The sequence below is a fragment of the Merops nubicus genome, unplaced genomic scaffold, assembly GCF_000691845.1.
Source record: "Merops nubicus isolate BGI_N331 unplaced genomic scaffold, ASM69184v1 scaffold2959, whole genome shotgun sequence".
In the NCBI taxonomy this organism is placed as follows: Eukaryota; Metazoa; Chordata; class Aves; order Coraciiformes; family Meropidae; genus Merops; species Merops nubicus.
In genome coordinates this window covers 1-20114 of record NW_008629988.1, presented here as the reverse complement: position 1 = coordinate 20114, position 20114 = coordinate 1, and the positions used below count along the sequence as shown (strand labels likewise).

General features: G+C 41.5%; 1 protein-coding gene across 1 annotated transcript; it reads left to right on the top strand.

Moving 5' to 3' along the window:
* Positions 1-512: 512 nt before the first annotated feature.
* On the top strand, positions 513-12637 carry GGH (gamma-glutamyl hydrolase (conjugase, folylpolygammaglutamyl hydrolase); the record flags this gene model as incomplete). Its single annotated transcript, XM_008947098.1, has 8 exons — positions 513-627; positions 1355-1405; positions 4046-4130; positions 6887-7025; positions 7749-7855; positions 7958-8048; positions 9694-9831; positions 12491-12637. Coding segments are annotated over 8 exons (848 nt in total), but the record flags the coding sequence as incomplete, so codon positions are not given.
* Between the last annotated feature and the right edge of the window lie 7477 nt (positions 12638-20114).

Below are 20114 nucleotides of genomic sequence, written 5' to 3'. Positions count from 1 at the left end.
CGTTGGTAAGGGGCGGCGGGGTTGGGGGATCCCGCAGCTCCCCACGGTCGCTCCCCGGGGGTCACCGGCCTGCAGCTGCCTTGCACCCAACCTTGGGCGTCCTGGCAGAGGGATCGGCTCCTAAGTTAAACCCGCCGTGAAACCCGCCGCTGGCTGCGTGGAGCCAGAGGTCTCCTGGTGCTGGAGGCTCTTTATAACTTTTTTATTAACAAGGTTACGCTTTGCATGCTTTGTTTAAAGACCTTAAAATAACGATAACTTACTTCAGAGAAGCTGTACTAAATAGTTACATCTGGGAAGCTGCGTCTTAGCCAGACTATATGTGTTTATTTGGTACCTTGTGACTAGGCATCATAATTGATACCCCATTGCCTCGGTGTTTGTGACTCTCAAATGTGACAGGTGTTACCCTCTAACCTGGCATAGAGCAAATGTGAATCTGATTTTTCTCTCTCTCTCTGTGTAGCATTCACTGTTTGTATAATGCTCGTTTTCCTTCTTGGACCTTTCAGGGGTCTTATCACAGGAATGTCACTACGAGAAATTCTGCACGTTTGGAAGTTCTTACATTGCAGCTTCATATGTGAAGTTTTTGGAGTCTGCTGGTGCCCGAGTTGTGCCAATAAGGTAGATTTTTTTTTTTTTTTAAGGGGCTAATTATTGTTTAACTTAAGGGTTAACCTCAGAGGCATGGAAAGGAGTTGTGCTGCTTTTCTGAATGGTTAGAACTCCTCAGAGACTATGGGAGGATGCCACAATTTGCAGGGTGTTTTAGAATTCAGAATAAAAGCAGTCTGCAATATGTAATATTTAATATTTCTTATAATAACCTTTCTTTGAAAAAAGATAATAGTTTTTTACCGGCAAAATAAACCATTTCTGCAGATTCTCAGTTCTACATGACTACAGCTGCCATACTGGTTTGCTGGTGTTGAGGTCTTTATCACCTTTCCACCTCTCAACTATATCTTTTCTGAAGAATGGGTGTGACCCACTGTTTGCAGCTCTGCCCTTCTTGGAATCGATCAGAAACCGGAGTTGCCAGTCTGCAGGCAGTAATAACCATGCTAGTCGTGTAGATGCTAAATTTAAAAAGTGCCTGCAAAGAGGTCTCTGGGTACCTTATCCTGAATTGTACCTGATAGACTCCTACTTTCAGTCTGGTGGGTTCTCAGTCTTTACAGAGCTGTTTCAGGTGTAATGTTTTGTGTGACTTGGGCTTGTTTTGTTCTGTTTAAAGCAGGCAATCTACATACTTCCTGTGTCCTTTTTTTCTGTTCTGTAACAATGATATTTTTGTGGTTAAATATGTATGTTTTATATGTGTTCTTTAATGATTTTCTTGGTGTTTCAGATTAAATCTGTCAGATGAAGAATATGATAAAATATTCCACTCTATTAACGGGTAAGTTTCGAGCACTTGTTTTTGTGTTGAAAGACTTGATAGTTCTGGTTTTCAGCTCTGCTGTGTTCTCAAGAAGACCATGTGGAGAGGTTGTGCTAGGTGCTGTGGGCATGTAAATGTCTTCTAAGACAGCAGCACTAGTTCATTGTCTCTCAGCCTGCTGCCTTCCCTTCCTTGAGCAGTCTACTTTGGATGGTCTGCAGCAGGACTCTGCCTTTTCCTGTGCTTGTCTGCAGGCAGACACGTGGCATTGTGGTTAACAATTTTACTTTGTTAATTATTTTCTCTTCCTCATTTAAATGATAGCCTTAATTTTGATATTTAATAGCTCTTGCTGAGTGTTTCATCCCTGCTCCAACCTTTTGTTCCCTCTTCCAGTCCTCTCTGTGTCTGATCTATCATGAAAGTCCCTGATTTCCAGTCTCTTGTACCCCTTTTCTCTTAGGGTACTTTCTTTCATGCTGCCTGAATGACCCATCTTGCCTGTCATTCTGTGGCTTAGTTCTTTGTTAGACAAACTTCCTAACTTTTCAGTTGGCCTATGGCAACTGTCCACACATGTGTTCTTCCTGTTTTAAGAGTGGGATAATGTGGTCTCATTTAACATATTTTGTGCACTGAGCAAAGTCAAAACCTTTTATGTTTGCTTTGTGCTAAAAATGCCCTCTACAAGAGTTAAATCAGCTGATGCTACATCTCACAGGCCTGGTTGTGTGTGAGCTTGTCATTGCATTACTTGTAGTAATGAGATAAGCATCTGAAACCATGAATATTTTTGCTGAGCTTATGGGTACACTGGAATGTTAATCAACATATGTAGAACTTGCACATTTTGACTGCCTGGGGAGAGCATTGTCTCTCAAGCTCCATGGCATGCCTTCTGAGGTGTGGGTCTTTACAGGCTTGTGGTATAAGCAAGTGTAATCCAGTGACACTTTCTCCCCTGTGGCTCCTCATGTTGGAGACAAAACGCATCATTTCATCCCTTTCTCATGGCTGCCAGCCTGTCTGTGGTTGCCAGAAGGACTTTCACCAATGGGATCTCCTGCTCTTTCTACCTTGCCACCTACCTCGATGCAGAAGAGGGTGTTTGACAAGTAGATCCAGTTCCCTTCTCCTTCTGTGACTGGCAGCTGGGTTTGTGCTATGTAGGTGTGTAGGGATGGTCTATATTTCCTCAGCCAGTGGCTTCCTCAATAGCATAATAAATGTTCTCTGGAGGGAAGGACTTTCCATTCTGTGGAAACATGGAATAAAAAAAGAGATACATTGTTCTTTCATTTTGTAAGAGCAGGTTCTTTGCTGTTGGAAATTATTTATTACTAAATAAACCTTGTTAAAATAATGAAATTTACTATGTAGTAGAGACAGAGTTTGAGTATAGCAAAGTACTCCTGAGGCAGCTTTTCAGATTCCCAGTGAACATCATAGAGATACTGTAGTACAGGCAGCTGCATTTCAATCTACTTATGACTGTCAAGCCATTATCATTGCTATGTAATGAGTTACTTCCTTTTAGCCAAAATGACAGTTTTTTTTCCCAATTAGTATTGGCCAGGTTTGGGGTTGAACAAAAGGAACGGGGGAAGTGAATATTTCCACCACTTCCAGGTAAGGATCACCTTATTTGTCTAACTAGATCCCTGTAGAAATCCATAACCTGGCCTCTTTGGAAAATACTTCCAGCTATATTCATTCTCTCTTTTGGCACTGGAGAGTAATCTGATTTCTGTTTTTGTGAATACTGCTCTACTTTTCCACCAAATACGAGGTGGCTTTTGCACAGTCCTGTGCATCATTCCCTTTAAAATAAACCTCACACGTTGAGTTCTGTTGGTTCTGCAGGTACCATTCCAGTTACAGCCAGAACAGAGCCAGGTCTTTTATGCTGAAAAAGATTCTGCACTATTTCTTTGAAATGTCTCTGAGATTGCTCGGTCAGCTTCAGCCATGTTAGATCCTGGGTGACCAAAGGGTACAGCCAAAATCACTTTTTCTCCCTTTTTAATCAGAACTTTTTTATCTATGTTGTCCACAATAAGAAGGTCACTCTCCTATGGCCCCGATTCTTCTTTATTGGAATTGAACAGGATGAGTTGAGATTGGGGGCAGGATTTTAAAATGGTAGGGAGAGGCAGCCGGGAGTCAGGACAGGATTTGAAGGAGTCATGGCACACAACCTTTCTGTGTACAAGCTGAAATATGTATGTTTTGTGTATTTTCTGTTTCCTCTTCCTTACATTGCACTAGGCTTGGTCACTACTTTGTGATAGCAACCATTCTGCAGTAGAACACCAAGATTTAGGGTCTGAGTCAGTTAAAGACTAAGATGGCTGAACTTAGCAGTCTGCGTGTGCTTGAGCTGTCTGAACTCCCATAATTAGTGGAATGCCAATCAGTGAAACCTACAGGGCTGTTCAACCTACCAACCCGTTAGGGGTCTGCTCTAGAAAACCTGTTTGAGTCTCTAGTGTGTTTTCTGACTAGATCCATGCTGTCCATAATAGAAGCTGAGATGCCTGTCTTAACCTAGACCTGAATCCTACCCTTAAAACCACTCTCAGACCTTTCTCTGTGTACATTGTCCAAGTTTTAGTTTGATCACCGTTGCTAATCAGATTCTTGGATGTTGCCTTTCAGGGTACTTTTTCCAGGAGGTGGTGTGGATCTTAAGACTTCAGAATATTCCAGGGTTGCTAAGATATTTTACCACAAGGCGTTAGAGGTAATGACTAAGGAACAGTCTGTTCTTGTTTCTGTCACTGTTTGGAGATCAAAACGACAGGGAGGCTCATGATTGCATCGTTTTTCATTGCCATCCAGCATGTTAACTGTAAGCCTGATAATAAGTAGCTCATTACTGGCTTCTGCATTAAAAAAAATCATTTAATAGCTTTAAGGTTCAGACTTCTGACACTTTCCTCTGTTTCTAAGACATGACTCTGCCAGCATCGTTTTTCATTGCCATCCAGCATGTTAACTGTAAGCCTGAGAATAAGTAGCTCATTACTGGCTTCTGCATTAAAAAAAATCATTTAATAGCTTTAAGGTTCAGACTTCTGACACTTTCTTCTGTTATATACTCTGCCACGATCTTAAACTCCCAAGTTCTTCAGGTGAGAACACAACCATTTATTTTTTATCCTTGAGGCTTTATGAATCACCTTTATTCTTGCTCATCTGTAAGTCAATTTAAATATATCTTTGGAGGTGCAGATGAGGGATCTACATTAGCACATTACACCATTCTACCTATTTCTTTGCATTGGTAGCTGTAACTATAGCAGATTTTTAAAGTAAATGCTGGCTTAATATATAACACAAAAAATGGTGGGAAGAACACTTGAAAGGTTATAACAATTATTTTTTAATACTTGTATGCTCATTAGCTTTATTAAGAAAAGACTGAATTTCTGGGAAAGCTGTTTCAAAGAACGTGAGAGCTCTGAATCCTTATCGAAGACTTAATTCTCTTAGAGCATAAGAGGTGGATTTTTTTCAGGTAGTAATCAACACTTTCTGAAGTTAGAAAAAGTGGAAAGGCATGGAGATTAACTGAGCTTTAGGTACAATCCCTGTGATTTGTTAAGGATCTTCTGCGTTCAAACTGAACAAAAATGTAAATTTTCTTCCCTTCTGCTCTTTACTGGCTTTGTTTTTCAGCTAACATTGACTGAAATTGTGACTGAAGTCATACTTGGGAAAACTTTGCCCACTTCTAGAGGCAGTTACGAGCAGTGCTTAAATTCCCCTCGTGCCCTGGCTGCTGACTTCCCAGTAGCAGGCATTGGAGAACCTGCAGTTCCTCATGAAACTTCCCACTCCTCAGTCCCCATGGCACCAACGTTGTCCTCCTTCTGTCTGTCTTCATTCATGGTGATTGTTGGTCTGTCCCCTTCCACCTGAACCTTGCAAAGTCTATCTCACTTCTGCAGGAGTTGATCAAGCTCATCTGTCTCTCTCAGAGCACTCCCTGTGTCTTGCTCTTCACTCTTGGGGGTTTCTTGTGCTTCGCAGGGCTGTGAAATGTCAACAGAATTTCATGAATGATTAACTGAATTGCCTGTATCAGAATTTTATGGTCAGAAAGGCAGGTTTAATAGATGCTGTGTGGCCTTCAGGTGAGCAAAAAGGAGAAAACACGTTTCAGTTCATCACAGGTAACCCTGACTAATAAGGCAGGGCTGTTTTCTCTGCTATTTGTGATGATTGCATGGTGTGATTCTCATCTTTCGAGACTTAACTCTGTAAAATATTGGTATTTTTACTAGTGTAAGGTAAGCTACAATAATCAAGATGATGTTAAGAGGATTGACTGAATTTTATTTGGTTTTAGAGCATGCATGGGCTCCCTTTCATTTTCAGCTGTTTACAATGAGGAATGACTTGCTCTGGCTCAGCTTAAATAGGAATAGAGGATGTGAAATCCCAGTTCCCTTCCAAGGCAATAAAATTTTACTAGCTAGGCCAAAACCTAAATGAAATACTGTTTTCTAGCTTTTCAGTTAGTTTCTAAAATGTGATGTCATGGGTGTTGTTTTAATACATGCTTCTCCTCCAGGCTAATGTTTATTTAAAAAAAAAAAGGAGGGGGGGAGCACAAAATATTTATGGTACAGTTGTAATTGGTTTTAAACAGTAGTTAATTTTTTTTAGCCTTTAATGGTTTTATTCCTCGCTCACATGAAAGACAGACAGTGGAGATGAAGTCCTGTAATGGGTGTTGTGAAGCCTCTGCAGCACTATCAGCCTTCTTTTTTTTTGCTTTTATTTGCTTTTCTTCATGTTCTGCTCTGAGAAGAAGTTCCATGGGCTTTTGGGTGTTGTGAAGCCTCTGCAGCACTATCACCTTCTTTTTTTTTTGCTTTTATTTGCTTTTCTTCTCCATGTTCAGCTCTGAGAAGAAGTAGTTCTATGGGCTTTTATTACCTTGCTATCAGTAATGCAGGAGGGTAACGTTTTATTTTAAGCCTGTAATTTCAGCTTGCTGAAAACTGGCTTTTGAGCAGCAGCTCTTGAAAGGGGTCATGCACAACTTAAAAATGTTCAGGAAGGAGTTAAGAAAGACTACGTGGATTTTTCAAAACCAGGAGCTGTGAAACATGCCAGTCTCCAACATGCCCTTGCTATCAGGAATAAACAGTACAAAAATGATGTGGTTTTTATTAGGCAAAAAAATGCATTTTGTGGTTTCTGTTTAGGCTGCTCTCGATATTACTCTTACAACAGTCAAAATCAACATCAGGCTCAGTTTGTGGCTTCACTGGATGTGTGTATATCCCCTAGTCCTCATATGTTTGGAGAAAAACAGAGTCTGCATTTATTTCAATTCTAATTAAACTGTTGTGATTCCTCTGGGCACAATTTGTACTAATGTAGTAGTTTTACTTCTCACCTACACAAGAGAAAGCAAAAAGAGCAGGAAGTTCTCTTTAGTCCTCTTTGAGTAATTTATTCTTGATGTTGCTTTTTATTTTGAAGGCTAATGATAGAGGAGATTATTTCCCAGTGTGGGGAACATGTCTAGGACATGAAGAGCTTACATATCTCACCAGTGGCGAAGTTCTACTTGCTAATACCAAGACACAGGGTGTTGCACTGCCTCTGAACTTTACCTCAGGTGAAAAATCTGTTATATCTCCTGTCTGAGTGCTGCTGAGAGGTGTTGTGTTTTGTTGGTGATAAATACGCAGGGGTGAACGTTTTGGGAGGTTTCTGATGATTTTCTTGATAAACTCTTTCTTATTAAGTTGCCATGACTTTCTATAAAGTCTGTGCAACTCTAACTTCTAAAGCAGGGATGTGAGCACAAGCCATTTGAAACCAACAGCAGCAAAATCCACAGTTTTGGCTCTTTTAGTCATTTGATAATTTTGACCTCCAAAACCAACGTGGGTTTAGGTCCCTTTTTGTTACCAAGCTGAACAAAATTCATGGGTCCAAAACCTACCAGACTTGGAGAGTTAGTGATTTTTAATTTTTCACAGTGCCTCTTTCCTAATGATGAGTATTAGTATTGCTGTTCCACTTGTCTTGAAACCAGAGAGGTCCCTTAAGCTCGAGCTGTGCTGCTCAACAACACTGGTATAACTTGTCTTCTGTTGATAGTTGATCCTCTACTTTGTGAATAATCCATGTGGCATTCACAGATGCTGCCATCTGGGCTCATTGTGAAGGGAAAGGTTGCTGATCTTGCAGTGTATTCTAAATTCATAAAGTTATACTACAGAAAAAAAGTTTAATGCATTGTTCTATTAAATTGTCTCCTGTTTGGTATTAGTCCATCTGTTAGCAGCTTGAGTAATGGACAATATCTTTTTTTTTTCATTTTTCTTTGTCACAGCTGCAAAAGACAGCAGATTATTCAAGAATTTCCCTGATGACATACTGCATGCATTTGCCACTGAGCCTCTGACAGCAAACTTTCATATGTGGAGCCTCTCCATGGAGGTATTTGGTCGATTTATGTCCTGAACACAAACACATTTGCTGTTAAAACTAGAAATAAATGACCAAATAATACATCTTTCCCCCCCCCCTTCCTCATCACAGAACTTCACAAAGAATGAAAAACTTCATGATTTCTACAATGTTCTGACCACTAACAGGGATGGAGAAATGGAGTTTATATCCACCATGGAAGGTAGGGAATTGACTTTCCTTTGTGAACGGTGACTGTAAAAAAACTAATTTTTTCCAGGTGTTGTGGTGTTGATGTTAATTTGTACTGCAAGCTTGCTGGTGAGCATCAGGCCACTATTGCCCAGTGCCCTGACTGGGAGGAGCTCCCTCTCTCTGCAGGGATATTTTGAGTACATATGTGAGCCAAATTACTCCTCTCACCTGCTGATCCTCTTACAGATACGATGTTACATGTTAGCACTGGAATGTTCCAGTGCTGTGGTGTGAAGTGCAGAGCACTTGTCCTGCAGTACTTCAGTCCCTCTGTGGTATAAGGTGCCTCTGTTGCACCTTGCTTTCTGTCTGTCTGCTCATTCTTGCATGCCTGTGAAGCTCTGTATCCTTTTGCTGTACAGGAAGAGCAGCTCAGGGCACTGAGGTAACAGCAGCTTCCCTTGTTACTTTGGAATCCTAGAATTGTTTTGTTTGGAAGAGACCTTTCAGATCATCAAGTCCAACCATTGCCCCAGCACTGCCAGGGCACCACTAACCCATGTCCCTCAGCACCACATCTCCATGGCTTGGAAACCCCTCCAGGGATGGGGACTCCACCACTGCCCTGGTCTAACAGCCCTTTTGGGGAAGAAATTGTTCCTCATGTCCAAACTAAGTCTCCCTTGGCACAACTTGAGGCCGTTTCCTCTTGTCCTGTCACTTGTAACTTGGGAGAAGAGTCCAGCCTCCACCTGGCTCCAGCCTCATGCCAGGGAGTTGTCGAGAGCCAGAAGGTCTCCCTTGAGCCTCCTTTTCTCCACTGTCAACAACCCCAGGTCCATCAACTGCTCCTGACCAGACTTGGGCTCTAGTCCCTTCCCCAGCTTTGTTGCCCTTCTCTGGCCACGCTCCAGCCCCTCAATGTCCTTCTTGGAGTGAGGGTCCCACAACTGACCCCAGGATTTGAGGAATAGCCTAGCAGCAATACTAGTAATTGCCCTCCTCCAAAATCCAGAAGCTTTCTGTGTTGTTTATCTTGTGTTGTGTGTGTTTTGCACCAGTCTCACTTAGCCCAAGAAACAAGTTAGCTCTGTAGGGAGTAGTTTGTCTTGACCAGTGCACTCCTAGCAGCTCTACAGCAAGGCCCAGCTGTCAGCCCAGGGAATTCTGCATGGCATCCTGGCTGTCCTCCAGAAGAGAACAGCAGTCTGATCAGAACACCTGATTAGGCTAATGACAAACGTTTCCCGTGCCTGCCAGGCCTGGCACAGAGCAGGGGCGCTGCCTCTGCACCCACTGGCCTTCAGGGAGATCCTGAGACTTGGGTCTGTCCCATGGAACTGCCAGGGATATCCTGTGTGCCTGTCAGTGTTGTATGCTGAGTGGTGCTGGCAGTAGATAGGAAGTTTTAAGACTGATTAACGTGATATTTTAGAGTATGTGTGAAAATCATGTACAAAAATCTTCCTGCATGGACTGAAACTTCCCTTTTACAACTCCCACTTTTTGCCCTTCAGTTTTATGGTGACTTTTTCAACTTGCAGTTTAAGCTTTTGTGAAGCTGTTAAGTGAGGGAATTTTGTAGCTTATCCTTTGCATTTCTTTTGCAGTTATGACTAAGCACATCATCCTTAAGGCATAGACCTTGCTTATTTGCTTTGTGTTTGTTGCAGCATACAAATACCCAATTTATGGCGTCCAGTGGCACCCAGAGAAAAGTCCTTTTGAGTGGAAAATTTCACCAGGGATTCCCCATTCTCCATCAGCTGTAAGAGCAGCTTATTATATAGCTGACTTCTTCGTTAACGAAGGTAAAAAGTTTATTATCCATACATGCAGTTTTTTAGAGGGAAGCATTAATGAAAACCTTTGAGGAGACAGACCTCTTTCAGCTGTCAGTTCAGTACCTCTTACTGCTTTCTGAGGAGATTACTCTGCGAGCTTTATAGGCTTAAAAAAAACCCAAAGGGTGCTAGAAATAGAAGGGCTTAGTAAAAGTAGACATCAAAAGGCCAGGCATTCTACAAACTCTTGTCAGCAGACTGGCTCAAAAACCTTGTGCTGTGACTTTCTGTGATCTTTCCAAGTGATCACTGTTATATCTTAGCCTCCCTTGCACAAAGATCATGAAACAAAACCAGAATAGGCCATTCATAATTCCAGAGGCTGCTTCTGTTCCAAACTGAGTTACAGTCATTCAGTGTGTTCTCAGGTGTGCTGGCAAAACAGACACACCAAGGTGATAAATACAGCTCAGGCAGGACGTGGGTTTATCAAAGGGCTGCAGTGTGGTGCCCAGCAGTTACACGCTACAGAGAGCACAAGAAGTTTCTGAATTCTGCAAAGCTGCTGTCTGATTTGTATACTGGGAAGCTGGAAGTAACAACTGTGAAAATTCTTCTAATTGATGACATTTCAGGTCTGTCTGCTATAAATAAGCAGTATCTAACTCCAGGAGTATTTGAAGGGATCCAGTTTACTCTTTTCCTTTATTTATACTTCCTAAAGCATTCTGCTGAAATATCATTTCCATAATTAAATTGACCATTTATGAAATTGTCTTACCAGATTGATTTGTATTAAGGAGAATGTAATAACCTAATTGAGTTTGAGTTTGGTCTCTAGATGTGATTTCTAACTAAAAGTCACTTAACTGGAGAAAGCAGACAGTGATTTAGAGAAATTCAGCTTGTGCTGACCCAGTCGGTGAGGGTGTGGAAACAAAAGTTGTGCTTTGAACAAGTTCAAGGCTGTGGGTTTTTTGCATAAGGTCCTTGTACTCCTTTTCACAAAAAAGCAGCAAAGTCACATAAAATTCCTTGTCAAACACATAAGCTTCCTGTATGTTCAGAACTTTGATAGGGTACTTACGGGAGTCTAAGACAAAAATGAAAGGAAAAATAGGAGAAAGTAGTAATTTAGCCTTTTTTTGCTTTTCTAGTCTAATACTGGAGCACAGCCTGTTTTCTTGGTTTGTTTACCACATTCCCTAGTATTCATCTGCAAAGAACCATGGAATTGTTTTGGTTTGAACAGACCTTTAAGGTCATTGAGTCCCACAATTAACCCAGTGCTGCCAGGTCACCACTGACCCATGTCCCTCAGCACCACATCTCCATGGCTTGGAAACCCCTCCAAGGATGGGGACTCCACCACTGCCCTGGGCCGCCTGGGACAGGCCTGGACAACCCTTTCAGGGAAGACATTTTTCCTCATGTCCAACCTAAACCTCACCTGCTGCAACTTGAGGCTGTTTTGTCTTGTCCTGTCCCTTGTAACTTGGGACAAGAGCCCAGCCCCCACCTGGCTCCATCCTTCTGTCAGGGAGCTGTTGAGAGCCAGAAGGTCTCCCCTGAGCCTTGAGGCTCAACAGCCTCAGGTCCCTCAGCTGCTCCTCACCAGACTTGGGCTCTAGACCCTTCCCCAGCTTCATTGCCCTTCTCTGGCCATGCTCCAACCCCTCAATGTCCTCCTTGGAGTGAGTGCCCCAAAATTTACCCAGGACTTGAGGTAAATGACCCCCCTTGCTACCCAGGATTTGAGGTGCAGCCTCCCCAATGCCCAGTCCAGGGGGACAATCCCTGCCCTAGTCCTCCTGGCTACACTAGTGGTGGTAGAAGCCAGGATGCTGGTGACCTTGCACACTGTTCCAGGCAAAGGCAAGCTTGGTGAGGCTGTTAGCAAATAAAAATGGGAAAAAAATTGCCAGCTTTGCTTGCAAGTTCTGTCGAGACACAGTGCGTGTGTTTATCTGTATACACACATATGCTGAGCTCGTGCATAGTGCCACACAGATGTGTCACTAGCTTTTGGATCTCTTGATCTTCAGTTCTAGTTGTTTCCTGCCCCGTGTCATCTACCAAATCACGAGTTATTCTTCCTTCCCTCCCCAGCCTGGGTACAGCTGCTCCCACCAAATACCTCCTATTGTAACATTGCAATGGGTGGTTTTAGCCAATGTAAGGCAGAGCATCTTCATTAGATTGGAAAATAAACCAGGAGCTGAGAAACCTGTTTACAGCTAAATATATTCATCTGTGATCACATCATAACTAAACCCTTCTACTGAAACACCATTTTCATATCCATCTGCTGCATATTTTAACTCGTGCAGAGTTGCCAGCGTGAGTTTTGATTGTCCTCTGAGACACAGTCCATGCTAGCACTGCAGCTTCCAGGAGGCTGATGCTCTGATGCGTTTCTTTCAGTATTACAGTACTGGTATTTCTGGAAGGTGCTGCCAGTATCTTACAGATAAATATTTTTGCACAATATTGGCTTTTAAATTAATTATTAAGTTTCTCCCTGTCCACTGATACGCTGTCATGAGCTTTCTAAGATGTACCTTCATATATTGGTTGCTGTGGTTCAGTTTGGTGTTCTCACTGCTGTTCTCAGCTGACTTTGCTGAGGAGGACCTGTGGGGGCAGGTGGCAGTGCAGTGACTGGTGCCCTCCCCATGTTTTGCAGCCCGGAAGAGCCAGCACCGCTTCCCCAGCGAAGACGAGGAAACAAGAGAATTGATTTATAATTACACTCCAATTTACACAGGAACGTTTTCTTCATTTCAGCAGACCTATTTTTTTGACTGAGTTTTGTGTCAGAGGTGCAGTGTTGCTGGTCACAAATGGAATTGTTTGCCAGCATCGTGTGTAAGTTGATACAGTGCACTGTGTGTGACAAAGCCACCACAGTTCTTTTCCTTCATGATGATTTATCCCATGATCCTTCCACGCTGTTAGACCATTAATATACAAAGCCACCACAGTTCTTTTCCTTCATTCCTTCATGATGATTTATCCCATGATTCTTCCACACTGTTAGACCATTAATATGAGAATTAAACATTCAATAACATAATAATTGTCAAGGCACACTACAGAAAAATGCATTTTTTCTTTTTTTTTTCAAGGAAGAGGTGTTGCTGATATTTATATATTTTGAAGTAATGGCGTTTAGTATGAGGACAAACCCTGTATTTGTGGTTTTTAAAATCTGAGAATTATGGATACAAAATGTTACAGGCCATGACAGCACTAGAGGCTTTGATACATGGCTCAGTAAAATCCTCTCCTCTTCAAGCGATTTAACAAATGAGACTCCTGGGTTTGTCATAAATACGTGCATGTAACCAAGTTCTTGACAGGCACTATTCTGTCACTTGAAAAACTGACCAAAATAGTAAGGAGGTGGGATAGCAGAGAGACGTTTTTTCCCTAAAAAAGCACACTTTACATATATACCATTTGTGAAACACTGTTTTGCCTTGAGTGTTGATTAGAGCACTTGCTGCCTTGCAAGGCTTACCTGAATAAAAGGGTGCAGGGAGAAGCAGGCTTTGCAAATACTGGGTGAAATGAGTCTGTTTGGGGGCAGAGCAAAGTGGGGGTTCCTCTTTCTGGTCATTTCAAATGCACCTTTATGTATCCTCCAAGATTTTGTCCCAGAGTGACCAGAGCCAGCAGGCAGATGTGAGATGCAGGCTTTGTTTCTTTGTATTTAGAAGGATGTAAAATGTAACTTTTTTTCTTGACGTGGTGCCCCTGTAGCTGCTGGGTAGAATTCTCTCTGACTCAAAGATCAAAAGGTAGTTTGCCACTACTACAGTTAGAGTAGTTTGTTTCTGTCTAGTGGGATAGTTAAATGCAGCTAGAATTCAAACAGCAGATGAGGATGTATGAGAAGCCTGTTAATGTTGCAGTCAATACACTGTGATATCTGTTTTGTTTCCTCGTTTGCTTTGCTGCTCACTTAAGGAAAACATCATTCAGTAGGTTTTTGTGGTGTTCAAAAGGAACTAAGGGGTTTCATTAGATTCAAATCTAATTCTCCTCTATTGTGCAGCTTCCAAATTGGTAGGGGTTTGGAGTTCATGAAGAATTCAGGTTTTTCCCTCAGCTCTGCTTTTTGGAGAACCTTATACTCTCAGTGTGCCACAGCTGAACTAACCTGGTACGTTTCTCAGGGTTTTCAAGTCAAAGATTCTCTTTCTGTTCTTTATGAAACAACCACATCAGAGAATGTGAAATACGTTAGTTAAAAAAAACTGTAAGAAAACATTAGTTGTGACTACCAGAAGGACACCACCAGGTTAATTACAAGCTTATCAACATGTGATATTGCAGATTATTTCTAGATTTGTCAGATCAGCCACATTCAGTAAATGAAACTTGTTTTCAGTATAGGTGATTTATTATATTAAGTCTATTAGCTGACTGCTGAGTAGAACCAGGCGTAAGAAGGGGATTACACTCTACAGTTACATCTAAACATAGCTGAGAAGACACCTGCAAACCAAGTCCAGTCTTCTACCTCTTGTTCAGGCTGAGCTCTTTGAACAGCTCTTAAGAATTTGCCTAAGGAAGGCAAGATATATAGCCTTAAAACCAGGGATCAATCTTTGCAGGTGAAATGTTTGCTAACTGCAGTGGTAGGAAGTAGTTCCTGGGTGTGTAACTTGTAAGGAGTATCATGAGTAATATGATGAGAGCTCAATGTGTTTATTACAGATTTGTATGTGTCTCTTTTATATCCTTGATCTTGTAAAGCCTTATTTGATCAGTGATTTTTCTGTGATTTGTGAAATAAATTTATTCAAGCAGACATGTATTTTGCTTCTTTTTTAAACAGCACAGGTGAAACATTAGCAGTCATTGTCTTTCTGTTTCCATCTGTGACAGTCTCAAATTGGGAGGCTACTGTAACCTGTGTCCACTTGGTATGGTCATGGCAGCAGCTCATGGTGAGTGAGATCCGTGGCCTGGCACAGACATACCCACAGCACAGCTCAGGCAGGGAGCACAAGTGAGACTGTGGTGGCAACACTGACAGCTCCTGTCTCTGACAGCAAAGGCATGATACCGTCAGGGCTTCGTACAGAGGAGCCAACATGTTGAGTGCTTAACCCTTATCCAGAGCAGTTAAGACCTCTTGGAAGATGAGGCTTGTAGGTAAAGTTTCTTGTTATCTTTATTTCCATTTTGAGAAGAGCTCAGGTGCCTGAAAACTCTAAAATGTGCCTGTTTGTAAACTTTGCCTTGTTTGTGTCCTTGGACTGTGATGATTACTGCTACAGCAAAGAGCTGAAATTGCAGCAATATCTCTTGGAAGTTCCCTTTTAGCATATTCCTGTGCCAAACAGACTTTTCCCAGGTAGCTGGAATTTGCACTCCTTGAGAAGCAGCTTTACATCTGTGTAAAACCCACATCATGCTTTAACAGCTCTCTGGCAAATGTTTGAGAGTTGTGTAGGTACCCATCTTAGACTGGCTGTAAAATGTATGTGTGCCTGTGCTCCTTTCATTTACAGGACACTCTATGAATCACAAAAGGTTTCTTTAAGTTTTGAGTTGGGAAATCAAGACAATAATTGGGACCTGGAGCATCTCTGTGATGAGGAAAGGTTGAGAGTCCTGGGACTGCTTAGCCCAGAGAAGAGAAGACTGAGAGGGGATCTGATCAATGCTGATCAGACCCCTGGGTTCAACAGGATGGGGCCAGACTCTTGTCAGTGGTGCCCAGCAACAGGACAAGGGACAATGGGCACAAAATGGAAACCAGGAAGTTCTGTCCAAACAGGAGAAAAAAATTCTTTGCTGTGAGGGTTCCTGAGCCTGGAGCAGGCTGCCCAGAGAGGCTGTGCAGTCTCCTGCTCTGGAGAGATCCCAAACCTGCCTGGACACCTTCCTGGACAACTTGCTCTGGACGACCCTGCTGGAGAAGAGGGTTGGGATGAGATGATCTCCAGAGGTCCCTTCCAACCCTCACTGTGCTGGGATTCAAGTTATGAGGAATGACAAGTGATGCTCAGTGAGCTTGCTGGGGCTGACAGTGACTGGAAAGCCTCGAGCAAAGCCAATGAGCAAAACCACTAGGGTGAAGGTTTGTGCATTGGGGTGCCTCATCTCCCTTGTGTGTGTTCCAGCAGATGGTTTCTGCCTGCAGTGTAGCTGCAGCAGATCTGGTGCTCTGTGGGTGCTGATTTCCCACAGCATGTTCCCCTCTCCCTTACCTTTGATGCCAAGTAGTCAATCAGAGCGTGTTGTTCCAAGGTGTGGTTGGTTCTTTGTGCGGAACTGGGCTGCACTCTGCAACTGCTTTGTCCTGTTGACTTTTTAGTCCTATTTATGTACTTCATCTTGACTCAGATAAAAGGAGAATTAGGTACCTAATGTTACAGGTTCAACCTAAATGACTTTAATGGGATTTGCTGTATCACTTGAGTAGCCTTAAGCCCACTTGGTGTATTTAAAATGGTACATGATAAGAGTTTTGGCACTGATTTAGAAGAGTCTATCATGTTATAAAGCTTACATAAAAGGAACTAATGCCTGAAAACCTTGGAAAAATCTACATTACATCAGATGCTTTAATTCACATGCATCATCTTAATGGCAAAATGTCACCAGGAAAACAAAGACCTGGACTGCTGTCAAACAGTCAACATGGAAGCAATGTTCCTACGAATTTTTTTATTGGTCCAGGCAAAGTTAAAAAAAAATACTGGATAAGAAATCTTCCCTTTTCCATAGCCACCTAAAACATGAGTAAGTCAGAGAAGCCCAGTGAAGTGTTGCAAGGATGCAGTCATGGAACGTCTTCGTTTGGTTTGTGTTACTTCAGCATGTGTCACGGTAGCTAAGAAGCAACATCTCACCCTCAGTATTTTATTTTTTTTCCATGTAAAGTTAATTTTTAAGAATAAGACTTAAATTGTTTTAATTTTTCTTTTGAGAGAGAGAACTTTTTAGTATGTTTTTCAACTAATCATTGAAGCTAGATATGTATCCAGATGTAACCATCCCTTTACTGCATTCCAAGATTAGGAGATTTGCTTTCACTTTACACTGTAAAGCCCCAAACCTGTGAGAGCATACCATGTCAAAATATTTGGATTCAGATTTAAAATGTCAGATGGATATTTGAATCTTGCACTTGCTGTAACAAATGGGACATTTCAGGAAAAAAATCAATCCAGACTGGTAGACCTCTGTGAAAGCTTTGAGTTCAAATGAGTATGTCCTGCAAAGAAATAGTTCTTAGGAGTTTTACTGCAAGACCTTGATTTCCAAAAATTTTACGCACTTTTCAAAGTGCTTAAACTGGCACAGAGTATCACAGGAGGATAAGGGACATCTGACAATTATAATGTTTATTGAGAAGCTTATCTCTAGGAACTTGAAGTTGAGCAGACTAAACAGTGCAAATATTTTGACCCATTGAAGTTCTAAGCATTAGGGAATTATTTGCCCACCTCCCTGACAGTAAAACCAAAGCTAATAAATAACCACATTGCATCACTGTTCCTTGCTACCTTCAGGGAAATCCTGTCGACTTAGACCCTCACCTGCCAACTGAAACAATATTTGAGTTCTTGACTGACACACGACTTGCCTGGCACAGGGAACAGCTCTCTCGCTGCTTTGAGGACTCACTACTTTGAGGGCTTCTATCTTGGCTTTCTGCTGAGATGCCCACCTACAGTTCTGGCCCTGCCTGTGCAGCTGACCCACACCACCAAATACATCATCAGCCTCAGGAAAATGAATCAGAAGTGGTAAAATAAGAATTAAGTTGATAAAAAAACCCACAAACTTAACTATGTAAGGGAATTAAACAAGCCAATCAACTAACCCAAACAACCCAAATGTGACTTCTGGCTTAAAAGACAGACTTTAATTTTTGGCAGTATTCATACTGAAAAATGAAGATGCTTAGATACAAAACTCAAAACTGTTGTTAAAACTTTAGCAGCAACAATGAACTGAAGAAAGAAAATAGTATATATATAAAACTTATGTATCCAGTTCAGAATGACAGCAGCAAAAAAAAAGAGGAAACCTTTGAACTATCAACTTTGTATTAATTGAGGGTTGCACTATTTTTTTCTGATCTGTGTATTTCCCACTACTGATATCAGCATTATTCCAGGATGCCCTGCAGATAATTAAACCTATTTTCCCATGCCTATTAATCATCTTTGCACAAAATGCTGAGTTCATGATTAATTTCTTCTCTTTAGCTCTCCTGTGACCCAAATCCTCCTTTTTTTCATGTGAGATCAATATCCTCAGGCTGTTCCTTTGTGTTTTAAATAAGAAAAATACCTGACACAATGTCAACATACTATGGGTGAAAGGACTGATGAAACACTGGAGTAATGCCCACCTTCATCTTTATTTAATATATTTAAAGAACTGCTTATCCAATGGATAATGGAAAATGATCTATTTTGAGAGTATCAGAGGTGAAGAAACACTGATACTGCTAAAGGAGAGCAGGGCATCTCCATAATGGTGAACACTGAATTTTACTTCTGAAACAGGAAACTCCATCTTGGAACAGGAGGAGCCCAAGCCCTTGAACAGCACTCTTATTCCTGTTGCCAAGAATATTCCTGTTGGAGCTTCGACTAATGAATTACAGTTTAATATTTCACAGCCATCATCATTTCCAGTTGCCCCTAGTTTCTGAGATTGGCTTGGCAACCCTGAGCAAGTCACGCCGGCTGGCTTATTTCAAGCACCATCTAGTGGATCTATTTAAAAGACATCAGAAAAGAAAAAAAAAAAAATAAAGCATTTAGCAAAATATTTCAGCTTTTGAAGGTAGCTGTCAGTCCCCCCTCTTTAGATGTTGCTGTTTGATTGCTTGTTACTAGTTGCAAAAGGACTGAAAAAAGCTAAATTAAGGTGAAAAAATACTAGTCTGTCAAGCTGTTCCACGTACAAAATTTGGCTCTTACTGAGTCTCAGTGAAGGACGTTCTCTTCTCAACTCATTAGGCCCAAAACATTAGGAGAGCTGCATCCTTTAAGGATCAGGATTCCCAAAGTACAGGAAAATTAAGTTCTGCTTTTAGATAAAAACAAATGTGAGGGAAAGGCTGAGATCTCATGATTTTAATAAAGGCAAATGACTCACCAAAGAAATGTTTTGTTGAATGGAACAGGGAAGAGCTGTGATAAGGACCCACTGATTCCAAGGTGAAACAAAGGGAATTGTCCTCCTCCTGAGCTCTGTTGTAGTCTAGAGCTACGTTTCTAGAATGATCATCTGACAGCAAAGGATGAAAAAAACCTCAAACTATCATAGTCCAGATCACAAATTATATTCCTGAATGTAATTATTAGATTATGGAAAAATTAGAGGGGAAAGGAGGAAAAATAAAGAAGCCTAAAAGCATTTTGAAAAATGAACCGTGTAGATTTCCAAAGTCTCCAGAGCCACCTAAGGCCGGAACCTGAACTATAACGTTACAGAACTAATTGCCACAGGGCATTCCAGCCAGTCCTCAGAGGTTTGCATTGTTCCCCATCAAAAACGTTCATCTGAGATGAAGACTTTGTAAAGCTCACAACACAGACTTGAACTTGCACTTTCTTTAAGGATAATTTTCACTCTACCACATTCCTGATGGAATAGATAAGGAGAAACAACCATAGAATCGCTTCCCAGCACGGACACCAACATTATCAAAACCTGGAAATATGTGGAGCAGGTTGGGGTTTTTTTGTCACGAAAATCATGCCAGCCATTAGAAACTGAAGTCAAAATTCCAGCTGCTTTTATTTATTCCACTATCGCATTGCAGATTCAAGTGAAAAGATGCTCATAAGTCACTAAGGGACAGCACTTTCTCAAAGGCAATACAGTGCTCCTATAAGAGGAGCAACGTTGAAACCCCTGAACATTCAAAACCATCAGCCGCACAAAACTAATGGCATCGGGGCAAAGCCAATGAGATCTTAAACAAATAATATAAATGAGTTCTTCTTTCCTGACGCCTGTTTTCAATGTTCTTGGCTGTTTATTTCCAAGGCTTCCTTGTGTCTAATCAGGAGGGCCCAAAACAACAGACACTTTAGTGTCATTTTGAGTCCAAAGATAGGAGGGTGAAAAAAATACACTTTATAGGTCTCAGGAAATCATGAGACCTGTTGAGGTGCTATGAACCAGATGTTTTAAAGATTGTTATTTCATTGGCCCAGACTCCCTAAAGGACTATGCGGCAGTGTCTTAGCAAGTGTTCCTCATGTCAAATTTAGGTCTGCAAGATCAAAACTGGTTGCTTCCTCTTGTCCTATTGCTTGTTC